The sequence below is a fragment of the Trichechus manatus genome, unplaced genomic scaffold (genome assembly GCF_000243295.1).
Source record: "Trichechus manatus latirostris isolate Lorelei unplaced genomic scaffold, TriManLat1.0 scaffold00085, whole genome shotgun sequence".
In the NCBI taxonomy this organism is placed as follows: domain Eukaryota; kingdom Metazoa; phylum Chordata; class Mammalia; order Sirenia; family Trichechidae; genus Trichechus; species Trichechus manatus.
Window position 1 is genome coordinate 10,424,898 of NW_004444021.1, and position 20,571 is coordinate 10,445,468.

Genomic DNA, 20,571 nt, shown 5'->3' on the forward strand with positions numbered 1-20,571 from the left:
ACCCCCGTTTGCTGGTCTCCGAAAAGAGTCCAAGATGGTGGATCCGCGCTGCGTTAGCTGGTAGGGGACCTCTGCATGAATCTCTCCTCGCTCTCCATTCTGTCAGTTTTCTCACTCCATTTGGTGCTTGGCTGAGTTCTTTATCTCTTCATTTGATGTTTCAGGGTTTCAGGATTGTTGCATTCTCTGTTCAGCTTTGTTTTTCGGATCTTTGCTGTGGAAGGATGGCATAGTGCTTCTGCCTAGAGCACCATTTTGCTGGAACTCGCTTCTTGTTTTGTTTTGATATGCCCAAATAAGCTCCTCAGATGAGCTAGTTTGATTATTGGCACCTTTGAAGCTCTCATGTCCTGTCTCCAGGTGGTTAAAGCTGTTACTAGGTATGTGAGCTCAGGAGTCTGCCTACTCCTCCTGTATGGATTCAGCTCAGGTGCCTAGGTAGATAGCCACCAAGTGTGTGGTGTTGGCTTTCACTTACAGTCCTAGACAGGCAAGAGTGATTGGTGTAGGCATCTGGCTGCAGCAGGGGGACACTCTGAGCAACGCAGGCGACTGACGGCCACCTCTGAGTGTCCAGGAAGAAGGTGTATCCCTATTCCCTAGATCGCATAAGGGGGTGGATTTTTTAGCTGGACTATGAGCACCTAATGCTGTTGGCTGTAAGGACTAAGGGGCACCTCTTATTCATGGGCCCCTTTCGCAGGTGGCTAGGTGGCATGGGTGGAGCCACCAGTCCTCAGGCCCCTGATATGGGTAGGTGAAGACCCTGCTTAACAGGCAGAGCAGTGTCAAATGTCAAGAACCTGCCACTTCACAGCTGAAACAGTTGAAGTTAGACTTCTGGTATATACCCTGTTGCACTGTGGTAATGAGGGCCTACACTGTTGAAATGGGCGCACACAAGTCTATGCAGCGGGAAGGGCACTCAAAGTCCGTGGATCCCTCATGTCTGTGCCTAGGCAAAGGAGCTGTGCCTATCCTGGGTTCCTGGCTTAGGGGAGCTGGCAGTTTATTTTTTCCCATTTATTAACTTGTTCACTTTCCAAGGCAGGGAGAATGACTATGGGTGTGTGACGTATCCTACTTCCGGCCCAGGGGACTCAGCAATTGCTGAAGCTGGTCTGGGACCCAGGGCAGAACAGGGACTGGGGAGGTAAATGGAAGAGAGGTTTTTCCCTAAGGGGGGTGTTTTTGATCCACACCGTAGGCCGTACACAAGTACTTATCTTTCATCTATCGAGGGCTGCTTCTCACTGCTTATGGGCGACTGTGTAGACTCTCTGGTGCTGGGTTTCTCCTGGTGTGGAAAACGCGCCTCCCGAGCACCGCTGCTTCCGAACTGTTTCTCCCTCCCCCTGCCACTCAGTCTGGTTCTTCAACTCTGCCTTTGATGTTCAGGGCTCCCAGATTGCCATATATAATCGATTCATGTGTTTTTTTGGGTCTTTGTTGTAAGAGGGTCAACCGGAAGTATCTGACTACTCTGCCATCTTGGCCCCATCTCGTGTAATCCATAAGGTTTTCATTGTTTAATTTTCAGAAGTAGATCACTAGGCAATTCCTCCTAGTCTGTCTTAGTCTGGAAGCTCCACTAAAATCTGCCCACTATATGTGACTCTGCTGGTATTTGAAATACTGGTGGCATAGCTTCCAGCATCACAGTAACACACAAGACACCACAGTATGACAAAATGACAGATGGGCAGTGGATCTTCCAATTTTGATGGAAGACTTTTCAAACAGTGAGCAAAATTTCATAACTGGACAGACTTTTAAATTCACAAAACAAAATGATAACAAATGTCTAGAATGTTACATAAATCTTCAGATTTTTCTCACTCTTATGAAAATTAGACATTCTGTTTTCAAGTTGCAGTTTTTTCCTTGGGCTGTCATTTTCTCACTCTTATGAAAATTAGACATTCTGTTTTCAAGTTGCAGTTTTCTCCTTGGGCTGTCATTTGTATCAACTCATTTAAGCTTCTATATGTTTGTTCCTTTATCTCTAAAGTGAGGTTAATAATTTCAACCTTTTGCATTGAGGTTTTGCTCTGCTGTGAAGAAAAACATTAATGCCTGCAAAGTGCTCTGGGATCTATAGATGAAAAGTGCAGAGATGGAAGGAGTTATTCTATTGAAGAGAGGAAAAAAACAGATACACTTGAGTAAATTCACTTCACATGTGCGTTCTGCTTCAGTGAAGCTGAACGGAGAGTGACTACTGGAGTGGGCAGATGTTCACATGCATGTTCAGACTGGTAAGCAATAATACTGGGAGTATTGCTATTCCAAACACATAGAGACTTACTGACCTGATCAATTTGCTTCTTCATGTATTTATTCACAGTTGAATTCCATTTGCAAAGTGTATGCTAAGCTTCCTTGTTGGCAGGTAGAAAAATAAAGATTGCTTCGTTTTATGCTTTTTAAAATAAACTGAGGAAAAAAAATACATTCCAATTATTTTGTGAATGTATTTTGGAAAATATATCTCTAAATAAGCCTTTATTTTACTTGTTTCTGAGAGAGACTACAAACCACTATATAACACTAAAGAAGATATGTGAGGACTATCTTTTCTTTCTTTAACTTGACATTTACATCAGTTCTTTATTACATTGCTTTTTATCTGGATAAAGATCATGCCAGGTATCTTCTTTCCAGGACCATGAAGACCATCTGTTCTGCCATTTCTTTTTAACTTATTTAAAAACATATATCTATATAAGGACATGAAATAGATTCTCTCCTGCTTCAAATCCCTATATTTTCGTATTTTATTCTAGAAAATACTAGATGTTCAGTCTTCTACCCTCTTTCTAGTTGAGATCCATTTTGGACAGCATTAATAGCTAATGGCAAAATTCAAACACTATTTATCAAAAAAAGTCTGACAACAAATCGTTTTAATCCACAGTTTATAATTCTCGTCAATAGTAACATATGAACTGAGACGTTCAGATATTACAAATGTTTCAATTAAACATTATAAATTATTCCAGGCAAGAAAGACCATTTCTTATACAAAATTTATAGTGCAATAATACTGTCTACAAAATAGACTATAGATAACCTTAAATTCTTGCACTCTAATCTAAATGTGCCAACATTGAGAATAATCCCAGGATACTTCCTTTTCTGTCTTCTCCTTTAGAAAAGACTAAACCTACTAGTCTTATACAACTGTGCAGATAAAAATCACTCAAACATTCACCTTTCAACAAGAATGTGAATAAAATACCTTTAATGGCTCCCCAATGTCAGTTAAATCAAGGGCTCCTTGCTTATCTTGTGCTCCAAATCCCATAAAATCTGACCATTCTTTACCTCTAAAAGGTAAACAGTTCATGGTAACAGTTCATGCTTATTGAGCAAAGTTATATACCAGACTCTGCTATGTGCTTTTCCTTTCCTGACTGAAATTACAACCCCAAGAAATATACAAGGTAGACACTGATAGTTTTGGCCAGGTTACAAACGTGTAACTGAAGTTATGAGAGATTGAGTAACAGAGACAAGATAAAAACTCAGACCTGCCTGATTTCAGAATGCTCTCTTAACCACTACACTGTGTTGCCTCCCATCCAAGCACCTCTGGAAATCAGACACTGTCCTGTGCTCTCTATTGGTAAGTGCTGCGCCTCTTATCTGCTCTAACTTGTTTACTCTGAGCCTCTACTGATGAGCAACTGACTATCATCCTAGCAATTTATGAATTATACATCTGCATTTAGGTATGAACTCTGAGCTAGTTTAGGAATCTGAAGTTAGAAAGATTACGAGATTTCCTTTTCCAACATACTGCTACTAAAACGTGTTGCCATCAAGTTGATTCCAACTCACAGCTACCCTATAGGACAGAGAAGGTCTGCCACATAGGGTTTACAAGGAGCGGCTACTGGATTTGAAATGATGAACTTCTGGTTAGCAGTGGAGCTCTTAACCACTGCTCCACAAGGTCTCCATATTGATACTATTGAGCATTAAAGAAGACAGTACATAAATATTGGATTGTCTTAGCTTTGTGAATAGCATTTACCAAACTGTTAATTTTTAGTAAGAAAATTCAGCTCCGATTTTTTTGTTTTTTTCATTTTGATAGTGAAGGCAGTCTTATCATCCTATTAAATGAGTCACTGCTGAAACGGTTTCTGAATAGAGACTTGGCTCAGGATACAAAAAAGTTGGAACTTTAATCTGTATGTCAAGTTATCTGAATTGTATCATTTTGGGAAATATGCCCTATACAAATATATTTTCTCTAGCTTCAGACAAAATAAAATTCCTGGGAGAATTCACTAAATTATATTTATTATTTGTACCTTAAGAATTATGTAGAAGCAGAGATAAAGAAATACCTCTGCACAATTATGTATATGTATAGCTCTAGCAAACATCAGGATGTTTTTCACATAAAACTGAATGTGATATCACATTAATTTCTTTTGGTTTTCACACCCATTGAGAGGTCCATAATCAATGAATCTGTACTCTCTATGTTACAGAGGTGGTTATATAAAGACTAGTAAGATTAATATATGAAGGGGGGTTATAAAAAATAAAACTATATTCTTCCCAACACTATGAGGAAGGAAATTCAACCCTAAGTAGAATGCTAATATACTTATTCCTCATTTAAATTTCCCTAAACTCACTACTATCTCTAAACCTTATCATCCTAGTGTTTAATTCACCAGTTAGTCAGATTCTAATCAAGTAATGGCAAACTATAACTCTATGGACCAATTTACAAGTATTCTCTTTCTCATCATATATACCAAAGGCAAGCAATTTCAAGATGTCACCTTAGATCAAATTTGAGAAAGTTTCTTTTATGCAATTTAAAAAATAAGTACAAATAATAATATATAATTTCCCTTATAGTTAAAAAAGTAGGCTATACAGTGACTTTGACAGCTCTATAGAGAAAAGGACAGCCTGTGGTTTAATTCCTCAAGGTATTCTACACGAGGCCCTTATTACTTAAGGTGATTATGAAATATTCTAATATATAAATGCTCAAAATACATTTAACTGTGTAGTATCTTTAGATTACTTTCAGATTTAATCCTCTAAATACATTTGTGATACATGCGTATGTGTTTGTATTTCTGATTAACTTTAATTGAGAGTTCATTGAATGAGAAATCACTGGAATCAGTACAGAAATGAAAAATTTTAAAACCTTGCATATTGCATAAAGGCCTTTCTAGATGGTATTAACAATGTAGATTCCTTCCTTATTACCACCTAGTTTAGGAAAACATGGCAGACCAAATTAACACAGAAACCCTTCTACCACAAACACTTAATAAGGCCGGGTAAAAATTTTTAAATTTTTTGTCAATACATTGTTTTGGAGAGTCCAAGAATAAACGGGAAAACCACAGATGCATAAACAAAGAAGGAAACTTCAAATACGTAAGTTGAGTTTTCTACTCAGGATGTAGAGAGTCACAATAAAATGTCTTCTCCCATTACAACAAGAATAAGCCAGATGGTCTACAAAATCAGTATTTTGTGAATCTGCTCAGGAAGATGAAGTTGAAAATAACAAAATGAAATAAAATCTAAGGGATCACAAGCCATCCCAAGGAGAAATGGCACACACCATTATTTCATCTTTGTAGAGCAGTGGGAAGAGAAGGTAGCTGAAGTAGAAATGGTAAGAAGAAAATATCTAAAACTAACAAATATTATAAAGGTCAGTTGCAGACTGGTATAGAAGAACCCGTCACAAGGCATGTCTGCACCTACCCACCAACTTTCTGTGGGTCTTCACTGAATGCTCATGAGAAAGATTCTGAGCAGAGCAGGAGACCTGAAAAAGACACTCTCTGTGGTACAGACAGGAGAAGCCTGCCGAAGTTTAAGAGTGAAGGAGGAGAACCAAGGGAAACTCTTGTATACTCTGGACCCTGCATGAGTGCAAGTCAGAGGTTGTGTGCCACTTAAGAAGGGGCCAGGAAACCCTCTCTTCCTTCACTTTCATCTTTGAACCAAGTACAAGAAGTCATTTACAACTGAGAGAAGTGGGGAAGGGTGTTGAGAATGTCCAACATGTGAGGCATAGGTGCACAGGGACTAAGACTGAGCCTGGAACAGGAGAACCAGGAGAAGTCTTCTTATGCTTCAGATTCTGCTTGAGAGTGAGGTAAAAGGTGATCTGACACTGCAGGAGGGACAGGAAATGTCTGCTCCGTGCACCTTGCATAGAATGTAGCAATTATTTCTCACATATGTTTGCCATCAGATATTGTTGATGACAGCTGATCCCCCTACATTTCTTCAAATAACATTTTGCCCCCAAAATGTTTACTTTTTCTTTTAAATGAGAAAGATTACTGACAATTATGGTATGTGTTATTGTTTAAATAAATTGTTTCTTATCAGAACAGGGGAAGAAACGTTGAAACTTGGGAAAACCCAAGCTAAAACATAAGGCCGGCAAAAGCGAGTATGTAGGTTCCTGGAAATCTCCCTTTCTGTCCAGTGGCAAACAGTCCTCTTTTCATTAGCTAAACCTACTCTTAGAAGGGTCTTGTATTAACAGGCATGATCACCTTGATGTTAATCTGAATCTTTCTCTGTAACTTTTTCCAGGATTATGCAAGCTGCAATTTGTATTTGTGCTGGAGGGGCACTGAAATCTTCTAATTGTGGAATTTTTTTCCTTGCAGTTTTAAATCTTCTAATTGTGGAATTCTTCTCTTTGCAGTTTTATCAGCTTTTGCTTTGTATATTTTCTTACGCAAAGCTCTGTTATTAGGTAGATTAACTTTAAGACTGTTATGCTATCTTGATTAGTTGACCCCATTATCATTATGAAATAACCTTCCTTATTCCTAGTAATATAACTTTGCTTTAAAATCAACTTTCTCTTATAGCAATATAGCCTCTCCAGCTTTCTTTTGTCTGGTGTTAGCATGGCATATCTTTTCACATCCTTTTCTTTTAGCCCATTGGTTTTGTAGGTAACATAGAGATGCATATTGCTTTTTTATCTGAAGTGATACTCTGCTTTCCTTTTGTCTGGTGTTAGCATAGCATATCTTTTCACATCCTTTTCTTTTAGCCCACTGGTTTTGTAGGCAACATAGAGTTGCATATTGCTTTTTTATCTAAAGTGATACTCTGCTTTCTGATTTGTATATTTAGACCATTTACATTTAATTTGGTTATTCAGTCTTCATATGCTACTCATACATACCCATCGAGTTGTTTCTAACCCTATAGGACACAGAAGAACTGCCCTATAGGGTTTCCAAGGCTGTAATCTTTACAGAAGGAGACTATCACATCTTTCTCCCGTGGAGTGGCTGGTGGGTTCAAATCATTGACCTTTTGGTTAACAGCTGAGCGCTTAACAACTGTGCCACCAAACCCACTGCTGTCAAGTTGATTCTGACTCATAGTGACCCCACAGGGTTACCAGGGCTGTAAATCTCTACGTAAATCTCTACGGAAGCAGACTGCCGCATCTTTCTCCCGAGGAGTGGCTGGTGGGTTTGAACTGCTGACCTTTTGGTTAGCAGCCACCTGCTGTAACTACTCTACCAGCAGGGCTCCTATATAAGCTAGTAATACTAAACTAAATAAATATAATATAGAGTTGTTTTTGTTCAGCAGTAACTGAGAGTAAAAAACCATCTCCGGTTCTCCAAAGAAGCCATCTCTCCTTGACATAGTTGAATTGCATTTTACATGGATTCTTGGGTAGGCCAGCTGTCAAAAGGTCTTTGCCCATAAAACAGCCTTCACTCCAAATACTTGAGTATTATGCTTATGGTAGCAAAGGAAGTGTGAGTAGGAAGATAAGTAGGAATGGGAATTTTTTAAGCCTCTCTTCCTGTCTCCTGGCAACAGCCATCCTTTAAGGCTTGCTTGGACTACCTGTTTATCAGCTCTAAAAATAAAACCCGTTGCCATCAAGTGGATTCCAACTCATGTGTATCAGAGTAGAATTGCCCCATAGAGTTTCCAAGGAGTGACTGGTGGATTCGAACTGCCGACCTTCTGGTAGCAGCCGTAGCTCTTAACCACTGTGCCAGCAGGGTTCCAACTCTAGGGACCTATTAATCCTTTTTTTTTTTTTTTTCTGATAACATAAGCCATAATTTTATTTCTTGAAATTTTCTGTTTTTGAGAAGAATCTAAAATAGTTGTCACAAATGAAATTCAGGTAGACTCCATCGTTCTCCCTATGGCTGTTTCTAGTTCTGCAAAACTCTTATTTTTTTGTGCTCAGGATATTTTCCTTATGTAAGGCTGGTCTCTCGTCTCTCTTGTCTTCGGTTACTTAGCTGAGATACAGTTACCTGGTCACCATCTCCCATGAGCATGTTCTGTTTCAAGAAAGAAGCTAATGATCATTAAAGGTTCTGGTCCTTGCTGTACCAGTGGGAAATAGCTGGCTACAGCATTATTACCTCACTTGACAGCTGGGGTTTTAGCTATACTTGGGAAATATCTTTTATACTTGACTTAGAGAAATAAAAACAAATTTGAACTGATTCAGATTTAAGACAATTTTAAATCACTTTGTATGTATGGGTTAAGAGAGGCTAATCTTCAAATGTACTCTCAGTTTAGGATTAAGCCTCAAACTGCAAGATGCTCATTTGACTGTGGCCTTTTTCTCAGTTTGTTCAATATCATTAGGTGTGCGTAATGGCAGACTCTGAAGTAGAAATCCAAACAGGTAATGAGCAGCATCTGATCTGTTTGTAAGTCAATTGTTTTAGAGAAAAGTTTAATTAAGAGAAGTGGTAGGTTAATTTAAATCAAGCAAGGCCCAGTCATAAAACTGTGCTTAAACCCCTGATCCACTTTTATATTTCTGAATACGAGAGAAATCTGCATTTGATAAATATCTTTGCCAGGATAGCGAATTAAGAATCATGTGTAGAGTTTTGAACTAAATCTTCCACAATTACAGATGCTCTTTACTGAAACAAGCTCATGTAAACCAAGTATATTTCATGAATATGAGTAATTATATTTTACAGATGAGAAGGCTGGGGCTAGTGAGTGCAGAAAAGTGCATCCTACAATCTCCTATCCCATCATACCCACTCATATAGTGCACATTTTTCCCACTTGGGTTTCCACGGGCACACAGATGATTAAGTTGTATAGCCAGTGTGGTCCCACAAGGACTAAGGCCCAGCATTGTGCCATACTTCTGCAGTGACTGTGACAGGCTTTGATAAATAATCTAGTTAACAACTACATTTATCTACTATATTTGTCTTGTAGCAGAGAACGGCATTGATGGAGAAGATGGTTTTTCTCTCCTTATCCAGAATGTCACCTCTGCACCCAGGTCAAAGTTCAATAAGGGCTCTTTCAGATGGAAAAGAATATGCTAGTTATTTACAGTATCTTTTCTGTTTTTCTTCTTTCCAACAGAGACTGAAAGAATTAAAGCAACGGGAATTTGCTCGAAACGTAGCATCTAAGTCATGGAAAGATGAAAAGAAACAAGAAAAAGCACTTAAACGTCTCCATCAGCTGGCTGAGTTAAGGCAGCAGTCTGAATGGTAAGAATTAGAGGTGTATGTGAAATGGTAAGAATTAGAGGTGTATGTGACGGTTCAAAACTCTCTCCAACCTCTGGGAAAATTTCAATGATAAATTGACTCTGTTCACTGTAACTATATAGATGAATTATAATTAACAGATATATCTGAGGGCAAGCGTTCCTAATAAAGGTTTAGAAATTAATTACTTTTTGTTTTAGAAATTAATTACTTTTGTATCTGATTTTTTTTTCCTTCCCAATAATGTTAATTTAATGTGTTCTTTAATGAAACGGTCTAAGAATGATTCTAAAATACTAACATTTATCCTATTCAATTGATTTAAATGGACAGATAAAGTTCCTTAGTAATTTATTTTAAATTTTGTAGTAATCTTACAAGTCAGAATAACAATGCCTTTTTGGGGGGTAAAATAAATCTTTTGTACATTCCCTTGTGCACATTTGACTCTAGAATAAATGACATTATTGTTGTCTGATAACAAACAAGATGTAATTAATGCAGTTAAATTTACCACACACTGCTGTTTAAGTTGATAATTATAACAAGCATTACACTAATACATTCTTGTAGCTGAAAAATAGCAGTTTCACATTAGGTTGGAACTGCTCAGTGTTTCAAAGTGAGGAGATTGTTACCTGGAATTCAATTAAGTTTGCAGACTGTGCATTGTGTTCATATGAATCTTAATGTGGAATACTAACGTAGCTAATTAATGTAGTTGACAGCCACCTGGTGAATTGTGAAATTTATAGCTCTGTGCCAGGATTTAAACCTCTATTGTTTAAATGAAAAACAATATACAATAAACTTAGGAATGAATGGCTCAATTATATCACCACAAAATATTAGACCTAAAATTTGATTCCAAGGAAATAATTTTTTGGGATCAATTATGAATAAAAATACAGTTAGGATTCAGTGTGCATACATTCATGTATTTGTACCTCCGTCTTAGAATAATTTAATTAACTTATAAAATACATGAAAGATAATTGTACTATATTCCTTGTTTATTTTTAATATAAAGAGAAAATAAAGATGCAAAAATGCATGCTCTGAACTACTACACAATCATAGAAGCAGAACACATTTTCGGTACTGAGCTTTTTACCAGCCAACACAATGAGGAACTTACAATATGTTATTTGAATATATTATCAATAAGATATTAGTCAGTCTTTGTCAAAATAGGACTTATAAAGAAAACCCCTAGGATTGTTAGAGCAGCATTTGGGAACATAGGGAAGATGTCAATTCCAGGGTGATTAATTATAAAGTAAAGTACAATAAATCAGAGTATTAAAAAAAAAAAAGAGGCAAGTCCCACTATAAAAACACACCCTTTATATAGGACCTTTAAGGCTACCCCACAGAAAACTGGAGTAGCCCTAAACATAATTTTGGTTATTTTGTTATTATGAGAGTTGTCACACATTTCTACTCATTCATTCCATATTTTCCTTTGGGAAAAACAGACAAAGCATCAGAAGAACCTTGGTGATGCTGATGAATTGTTTAAAAGTTCTAAGTTAGTCTACAAATTATGAGATTAACTCTATTAAGGCCTGGCTGTCTCTCTGAAAACCTAATTAACCAAAAAAACGTAAACCAACCATATCTGGGTTGGCATACGCTGTAGAACAAACAGGTTCTCTAGGTCCCAGTCTATCCATGTGAGAGAAAAAAGACATGTGTCCAGCTTTCCAGATACAGAATTTGGAACTAGGAAAACCATTTCATTCTCCTCTATTCCTTACCACCTCCCCTACCCGCCCCCCCCTCCCCCCAGTCAGTTGCTCTCTCCACTTAGTCAGCTTCATGATCTAAGGGAAGTCACTTAATAGAATCATTAAAGATTTTTATTTTGGAAGATTTTTATTTTGGCAGCCATTTACAATTGACAAATGAAAATAAGAAATAAAATGAAAAAAAGGATCATCTGTAGTTCCCCCATCCTGGACCTCTCTTTGTCCATTATCCTTGAAAGGATTCTGACTAGGATGACCCACATAACAAGAAGATTTTTCTCTGATCCTATAGAAAAGGGAGGTAAATTGACTGGTGGTAAATTTACTGAATAAAACTGATGAAAAATATGATGGCCAATAACTGGTAATGGATCTTACAATGGGCAGTCAACTTAGACTGAACTACCTAACTAAGGGGTAGTTCAACCCTAACTAGCCCCTCAGCAAGACCAGTTATTATACGGGAGAGATTCACCCTGTATATAAATTTCTCCTAATATGTATCAGTCTAGCTGTATAGTACATCTTGATATGGATATTTTTCTAAATTAAAAAATTTTAGGACCACTGATCGTAACATTATGAAGTTTCTTATATGAGCTGGATAAATGGGATACTAGGAAATTACACTGTCTTAGTTATCTAGTGCTGTTGTCACAGAAATACCATAAGTGGATGGCTTTAACAAACAGAAATTTATTCTCTTACAGTTTAGGCGGCTACAAATCTGAATTCAGGGCACCAGCTTTAGGGGAAGGCTTTCTCTCTCTGTCTGCTCTGAAGGAAGGTCCTTGTCTCCTTTCTACATCTGTGCGCCTGGTATTCTTTGGAAATCTCCATTATCTTGGCATCAGTCTTCCCCTGGGTCTAGGAGCTTCTCAGTGCAGGGATACCAGGTCCAAAGGACACACTCTGCACCTGGCTGCTCTTTCTTGGTGGTAATGAGGTCCCTCTCCACTCTCTCACTTCTCTGTTTTATATCTCAAAAGAGATTGATTCAAGATACATCCTAATCCTGTAGATTGTGTCCTGCCTCATTAACATCATAAACCAAAACCTGTTGCCATTGAGTTGACTCCAACTCATAGCAACCCTATAGGACAGAGTAGAGCTGCCCCATATAGTTTCCAAGGAGAGGCTGGTGGATTTGATCTGCTGACCTTTTAGTTAGCAGCCGAGCTCTTAACTGCTGTGCCACTAGGGATCCTATTAATATCACAGAAGTTAGTATTTACAACACACAGGATAATTATATCACATCACAAAATGTAGGACAACCACAGAATACCGGGAACAGAGGGATGGCTCCTGCATAATCCTAAATGTGGCTACAAATATGGAAAAGAATATCTTTGTCACTGAGTCAAAGTTCAGTGCTGCAGATGTTTGAGGACCTCATCTTTCCATCCCCAAGCTGCAGGAGTTCTCAATGGCCAATGACATTGTAGTGATATTAAACTTCTATGCTCCTATTTTTCTTTATGCATGAAAGAAATATTCAGTAACCCATACACTATCTTAGAGCGTTCCTCCCCACACCTTATATTGAATATGCCTAAAAGCTCCTCTCTAAAGGCATGAAAAGATGGTTCCAAAAAAAAAAAAATTAATGTCATGAATGAGAATCAAAAGAAAGTTCTCATTATGAAATAGTTACTGTAAGGAACAAAATACAGTTTTAGAAAATTTATGTATTTAGCTTTCCACAAGATTCAAGGGAATGCTATATTTCAAAAGCTGCAGCCATTAACTAGTTCCTGAAGAGGCGACAATCTGAAATCATTAAAGATTAAATGGTGACTAAAATTATTATAAATTAAACTTCATATGGGCATAGTACACAGATTCAATATTATAAAAAACTGAATCAGTAAAATAGAAATTAAATATAAGAACTCCCTGAACTATAGCAAAAGACTAAAAGACACTGGATTACTAAGATAAATCATAAGATTTAAAAGATATATTCAGAAATGTCAATAAGTTTAACATATAAATTCCGGTACAAGAAATTTAGGATATGGAAGAAGTAATAATCTGCAAACTCATAGAAGAAAATGCATCTGAGCTGAAGAAAGAGCTAAACTGAAAGTGGTTAAAAAGTACTGGTAAAAATTAACCAAAATAAATAAACCTGTAGTTCTGTTCCGAAAATATGTTACATATATGTAGGTGCATGTGTGTATTTCCTTTATATATTACTGTAAAGGAAAAATTCACAAAATTATATAAGCAAACAAGCAGATTTGTTTCTAAAAACAAATAAAAGGAAGCTAATGAAATGTGTCTCTGCAATATTCAACGTATAAAGACAATAAACCAAAGTTCATTAAATTTGGTGGACAAAAACAAAGTGACTCTGGAGTTCTATGCAATTGACCAAATAGTCATAAGTGATGGCAAATAATTTGTCAGACTATGGTTCAGAAAGCACCCCTTCTCCATTAGTATTTAAGCTCCATGTGGAAAAGGTATCAGTCCTTTTAGTATTATAACCAGTTGCCATTGAGTCAATTCCAATTCACGGTGACCTCAAGTGTTTGAGACTATTTTGTACTCAAGCAATATGTGACTGGATCACGGCAAAAAAATATCATAAATAGAAAATGCAAACAAACATCATATATCCAAGCACAGGAGAAAAGAAAAGAAAAGCCAACTCAAAACAAACAAGCAATTGAATAAATGATATGATTTGTATTGCCTTTACCCTAATGAAGCCTCTTTTTGTATTAGAGCTGTTATAGGTAAAACAGTAAAGGGCGATATAATTTTAATCTGAAGAATTTTATCTCTTATATGTGTTGGCATTTTCAGTTTTCTGCTTGAATTACTAGTAAAGCTCAGTAATCTTTAAAAAGCTGCTAAAAGATTAAGACACACGCACAAAAGGTAAAAAGAAAATATCTTGGTGAGTAAGAAACAAAAGATTTCAAAAACATTGAAGCTATTGAGATGGCTTGTAAACGTGTGTTATTTTATTATGTATTTATTATAATTACAGTCAAGTTAATGACAGGTCACAAAGAAAGAACCGACCACCCAGTTCCCAAAGGAAACAAACATGAGACAATTTTAAAACCGAAGAAACAAAAATTATAAACTGCTAGAACTTACTCTTTAATTAACTTTTTTTTGTATGTTTCTGTACTTTGGAAGTACCTTTCAATTCCATTTAGTTTCTTATTTGATGTAAAGGCAATGATGTGAAAACTCTTTGTGAAATAGTGTTAAATATGTATTCTAAAGAACTGATAGGCTCTGGAGGACATATATTGTGATGTAAATGCAGTACTGTGTTTTCTTTTGCAGCATTATCATAAGAAATTCAACTGCTATATGTTTGTCTAATTTCAAAAGGCTGCACTTAAATCATTCATTTTAGAAATAACCACTATGAAACAGACACACCGAGCTGTATAAGCACAATAAAATGCCTATATTACAGTAGATATAATTCATAATAGCAGCATAACCCATCATAGAAACAGTATGAAATATTCACACATATGTAAGATTTCAAACCTAATTTCTTAATCATTTAAATATTTGTTGTATTTACAGTGTTTCTGGAAATGGACCAGCATACAAAGCTCCCAGGGTAACTATAGAAAAGCAACTCCAGCAAGGAATTTTCCCAGTTAAGAATGGCGGAAAGGCATCCTGCATGAAGAGTGCTCTTCTCCTTAAAGGAAAAAGTCTTCTCAGAAGTATTTCTGATAAACAGCGGTTCACCATGCCAAACAGACACCAGTTGCTGACAGACAGACATTACTTGTTTGGAAATCGGATTCCACAAACATCTCCGGATCCCAGCAATGTTAGTCACAGGACAGGAGTATCGTTCTCTTTTTCTAAAAAAGTGCATCTAAAATTAGAATCTTCAGCATCGGTTTTCAGTGAGAATCCAGAAGAAACACATGATTGTAACAAGTCACCCATTTATAAAACAAACCAAACTGCAGAGAAATGTAAGTGCTGTACATTTGCGAACGAGGATACACACCTCACTAAGGAAAAAGATGCAAACATTTCACCAAGGCACCTGGGAAGTGTTTTACACAATACCGGCTGCATAAGCTCTAATACTGTGCAAGACAAAAACGACTCTATTGATGAGATGCTAAAAGATTCAATTGGCATTCATGCTTCATTCGCTAAATCTAACATTCCTCTTTCAGATGTGGATTTTACACCTTCCAGGAGAGAAAAAGAAACTCAAAATACATTGAAGAATGCTTCACAAAACCACATGAATCACCCATGCCAAGCAAACGCTTCCTCCTGCCCACCAAACATTTACAAGCACAGTAACTCCAGGATATTTGAATGTTTGGATGAGTTTCCTCCACCAGAGCCAAGTGAACAAAGCAACACAGTGTATATGAATCCCAACCCCAGAATACAGAACAGAGAGAAATCTTTAGATGAAACAGGAAGAGTTAGCAAAAATGTGAAAAGGGTCGTAAGAGAAACATGTCTCCACGATGTGAAATCTAAACCATTGCCTTTCCTTCATGTACAAAGCAAGGATGGCCATACCACTCTCCAATGGCCTACAGAACTTTTGCTCTTTACGAAAACACAACCCTGTATCTCTTATGGCTGCAACCCATTATATTTTGATTTTAAGCTTTCTCGGAACACTAAGGATGGCCATGATCCAGAAGACTTAAAAACCGAATTGGGCAAGAAATCGTGTAAAAGGAAGACTAAAATAGAGAGCCGATCCTCAGGTTTAATCAAAGATCAACAAAAAGTGATCCAAGAAGATGATCAATCTCTAAAACCAAAGATGATTAAAATTAATCCAGATTGGGAAAATGTCCAGAGAAAATACAATTTGGACTACAATGATTCTGAGCCAAATATGGATAAACACAGTTTTAGTGCAAATGATTTGGATATGAAAAATCCTAAAGTGCCTGCTTACTTTGAGATCTCTCTAAAGGATTGTGTAGAAAATAAGAATAGTGATAAAGAATCTAAGACATCTTCAAGGGTCCATTGGCAAAGCTGCCAAAGGGTAGTTCTAAATAATGTAAATGAGGGTCTATCTTTCACTCCCTACGCGGCTAGGACTAAAAAGAAGCATAAACTGATTCCCTGTGATGCTCATTCAGAATGTGAAGATGGACACCAGTTCAACTGGGATTCTAGTCGTTATGCAGTAGGGGGCCACAGTGAGCATGGGAAGGACTTCAGTACGATTTTCAATAGAGGGAATTTGTTCTACTTTTGTAAAAGAGAACACAACCCAGCTGAAAGGCACAAACGGAAACGCAGAAAGCACAACTGCCTCTCCTTATCTGATGAGATAGTGAAGAGTGACTGCCTGCAGGCTGAAACACAGAGACAGAGAAACTGCCAATCGTGGGAATCATTTAAAAACGAAAAATACTCGAAACATAGAGATGGTCACTGCAGAGAACGGTATAAACTGAGCAAAAATCAACAATTCCCGGGGCCAAAATTCAGGAGAGTCATCCATTGTGATTCTAGCTCACAAACTTCCTATGCTGGAAGTGAAATACCACCTAACTGCCAGGGACTTTGGCACAGCAAATTGGGCTCTTACTCAAGAGAGAAAATTTATCACCTAAATACAAATGAAATAAGTCGTGAGTCTTTGGACAGTGCTCACATTTGTGATCTGGGAAAAGTAAAACCCATGCAGTGCAACTCGGGGAATATCAGCTGCCTTCTAAGAAACTGTTCCAGCGGCCCTTCAGAAACTACAGAGTGGAAAACCACAGAGTGGAGCATGACAGGAAGACAGAGAACCCCCCTGACAGCCAAAAGCCTTTTAGAAAGAGTGCAAAGCAAGAAGTGTCAGAAACAAGCAACAAATTCTGAGGTCTCGTCAAACAGCTGTAAAAATGAATCAGAGGCCCATTCGCAAATTCAATGCACAATTAAATTTGCTACACCAGGCTGTACCAGACCAGCATTGCCTCTGTCTGAAGAAATGCAGAACTTAAGTAAAAAAGGAAATGATAAAGGCGGTACAGTTCTAAGGACTACTGAGAAAGACACAGTAAAAAATTCACAGACAAGTAATTCTGCTGTTTTCACAGACACTCATTGTGATAACCATCTTTCTCAAGGTATAATTCAGGTAGTAGCTGAGTCTCAGTCACCAAATATAAAGAACCCAACAACAAAAGAACAATCACAACCTTTAATTAGTGAAGTCCAACCTTTTATTCAAAGCTGTGACCCAGCACCAAATGATTTCCCTGGTGCTTTACCATCTAACAGATATACTGGTGTTACTAATTCAACAGAGGCCAAAGAGGACCAAAGAAATCTAGAACTACAGGATGTAAGCATGCATATGAATCATGTAGAGAGGAATATAAACTCTTACTATGACAAAACTATGCAGAAGCATGACAACGTAGAAGATGGATTAGAAGTATATCATAAATCCATTTCTCCCCCTTTAATTCAACAGCCCGTAACGTTTTCTCCTGATGAAATTGATAAATATAAGCTTCTTCAGCTACAAGCCCAACAGCATATGCAGAAACAGCTCCTATCAAAGCATCTTCGGGTTTTGCCTGTTGCGGGGCCGGCTGCCTTCTCTCCGGCCTCAGCTGTACAGACAGTTCCAGTTCACCAGCACACTTCTATAACCACCATCCACCACACATTCCTGCAACATTTTGCTGTTTCTGCTTCCCTACATTCCCATAGCAATCACCTACCTATAGCTCATCTGCATTCTCTTCCACAACCACATTTTACTCCCATCACATTTTCACCTCTGACTCCAGCTGTCATCCCTGCACATCCCACTTTCTTAGCAGGTCATCCCCTGCATTTAGTCACTGCTACCCCCTTCCATCCTTCCCACATAACACTTCAGCCCCTGCCCCCTGCGACATTTATCCCTGCATTGTTCGGCCCTCACTTGAATCCAGCCACAACTTCTATCATCCACTTGAATCCTTTAATCCAGCCAGTGTTCCAAGGTCAAGATCTTTGCCATCATTCTTTCCCCAGCCAGATGCAACAGATAAATGGAGTGAAAGAGGGCTTAAATGTGTCAGCTCACTTGAACTAATAGGTGTTAAAGCCCTTGTTGTGAATAAATAAAACCTATTGCCACTACCTACAAAATGATATGTTTAAGATCACATATCTGATAATTATAAGGTTTAAAATATTGGTGCCAATTCAGTCTGTGACCAATATAAAAATATGAACTGAATTGCCAAAACTGAAACAAAAGCATTATAAGAATTTATTTTAACTTGCAAAAATAATAGGGCAGATTTAAAATTATGTTTTGGGTGGGTAGAGGGAAAAGTGTTTAAAGAACTGTTTTGGATGAGCTCTCATATAATGTTATAAAATGACAGCAGAAAACATTCAGGCAGATCATTAATATTAATTAATTAATTAATTAATTATCATTAATCAAATGGGATATAATACCCTTTGTTTCAGGTGTTTGTTGAGTGAATGGATGAATGAATGCACATTTGGTTTTATTTGTCATATAATAATAAAAGTTCAGTGAAATGAATCAGTTATTTAAAATAATACCAATGGGTAGTTATTGACTAAATCTTCAATTAATGTAACCTGCTGTTATATTTTCATAGGAAATAAGAGAATGATAAGAAATTTTCTGATTAATTCAGGTTGAAAACCACACTTCAATTAAAAAAAAAAACTTCACACAGATTGCATCTTTGAGTTTCTGTGAAATATCAGGTTACCTAATTTCACACAACTGCATCAGGTAATTTTATAATTCTAAGAATCCTCATCACCTAAAATTGAGAATCTTTATTTTTTGTATAAGAAAACATACCAAATGGTATTTAATAATGCAAAATAAAAATAAAATATGCTCAGAATAACATTTTGAATCTACTGGTCAAGCTAAGTTTTCTTTACCCTTCTATTTAGAAATCTTAATGTGTTCAGTCAATAAATGTATAAGCATAGAGGTAAAAGGTTTGAAAATGTCAGTATTTTTATATGAAGTTTGTTTAGAAAATCTTATAAACTATTTGGTGTGTTTTACTCAATGGTATTAGGTATTTATAAAACACAATGAATAATGATGAATAAAATCACTATTCATATCATTTTGCAAATTATTTCAAACATTCATTCAAAAAGTTTTATGGACCACAGAATCTGTGTATCTTACATCTGCAGTCATGAGTCACTTTATGTCCACAATATGTTCTGTGAAATAGGACGTTATGTGATCTGAATGTGCAGACATACCTAAGTCGAGAGCAAAATGTCATTGATTTTCCGCCTTTGTGTTGTTTAATAACCTTTTGTTTCACTTCCAAATTGATACTTCTCCTTTGCCTCTTGCTGCTGCTATCATCACTAGCACTGGTTTTGCTGTGTTTGAGAGCCATGATGCACTTCACGGTAATATTTACAAAAGAAAATTAAACAGAGATAATGCTAGGACACTCAAGAGTCGCACAATACACGAGATTGGGTGCTGCTGCCTACGAGTCAAAGCATACACTGTTATAGGGCAAACTGTTTTTTAGTAGGGAAAGTTCACATTAAAATAATGATAGAAAGTACAATACATACATAAGCCAATAACATAGGCATTTATCATGACTCTCACGACATATGTATTATAGTTATACAAGTACTGCACCATTATACACCTGGCAGTGCAATTGCTTTATACAAGAGACATGAGATACACGTGTTGCAAGTGGGAAGCTGTTGTAGTCACTGTTTGCTACATCTGGCGCATCCACTACATCCTGTTCCCTGATCAGGCTTTCTGAACTCTTTGTAGCGTTGCGGGACCACAGACGCATATGCAGTCGGACGTTGCCTGAACGGAAGTTACGTCATGCATGACTATATTTGTGAATAACTCTCCAGTTAGGATTGTTATTTTATATCCTTAAAGTGAAAGAAAAACTTATGTAACAGCACATTTCCCATAAACATGGGTTTCAGAGAAAATCAAACTGAACAGGAATGGAGGTAATCAGTCACCCATCACTGTGTAGAGGACAATGCAAACTCCTCTACCACTAGAACCTCTCGTTTGGCTTTGGCCAAAGAAGACAGCTGTATTTACTGAAGGCTTATTGTGTCTCAGGTGGAGTCAGATAAAGGACTTGGTCCACATTATCTCCTTGAATGTTCACAACAATCTTCTGAGATCAATATTATCACTCCTCTTTACAGATGAGGCAAATAAAGTTAAAAGGTTGAATACTTAATATCTGCTAAACGGTAGGAAAGGGCATCGTAACAGAGAGCGAGAG

The 20,571-nt window shown here is 37.2% G+C and overlaps 1 protein-coding gene across 1 annotated transcript in view; it reads left to right on the plus strand.

The window, feature by feature from the left end:
- ZNF804B (zinc finger protein 804B) overlaps window positions 1–18,362 on the plus strand; it is a 583,715-nt gene extending 565,353 nt beyond the window's left edge. The window contains exons 3-4 of the mRNA XM_004381504.1: window positions 9,412–9,542; window positions 14,858–18,362. Coding sequence (XP_004381561.1) covers window positions 9,412–9,542; window positions 14,858–18,362 — 3,636 coding nt within the window. The remainder of the gene's footprint in view (window positions 1–9,411; window positions 9,543–14,857) is intronic.
- Window positions 18,363–20,571: the final 2,209 nt, after the last annotated feature.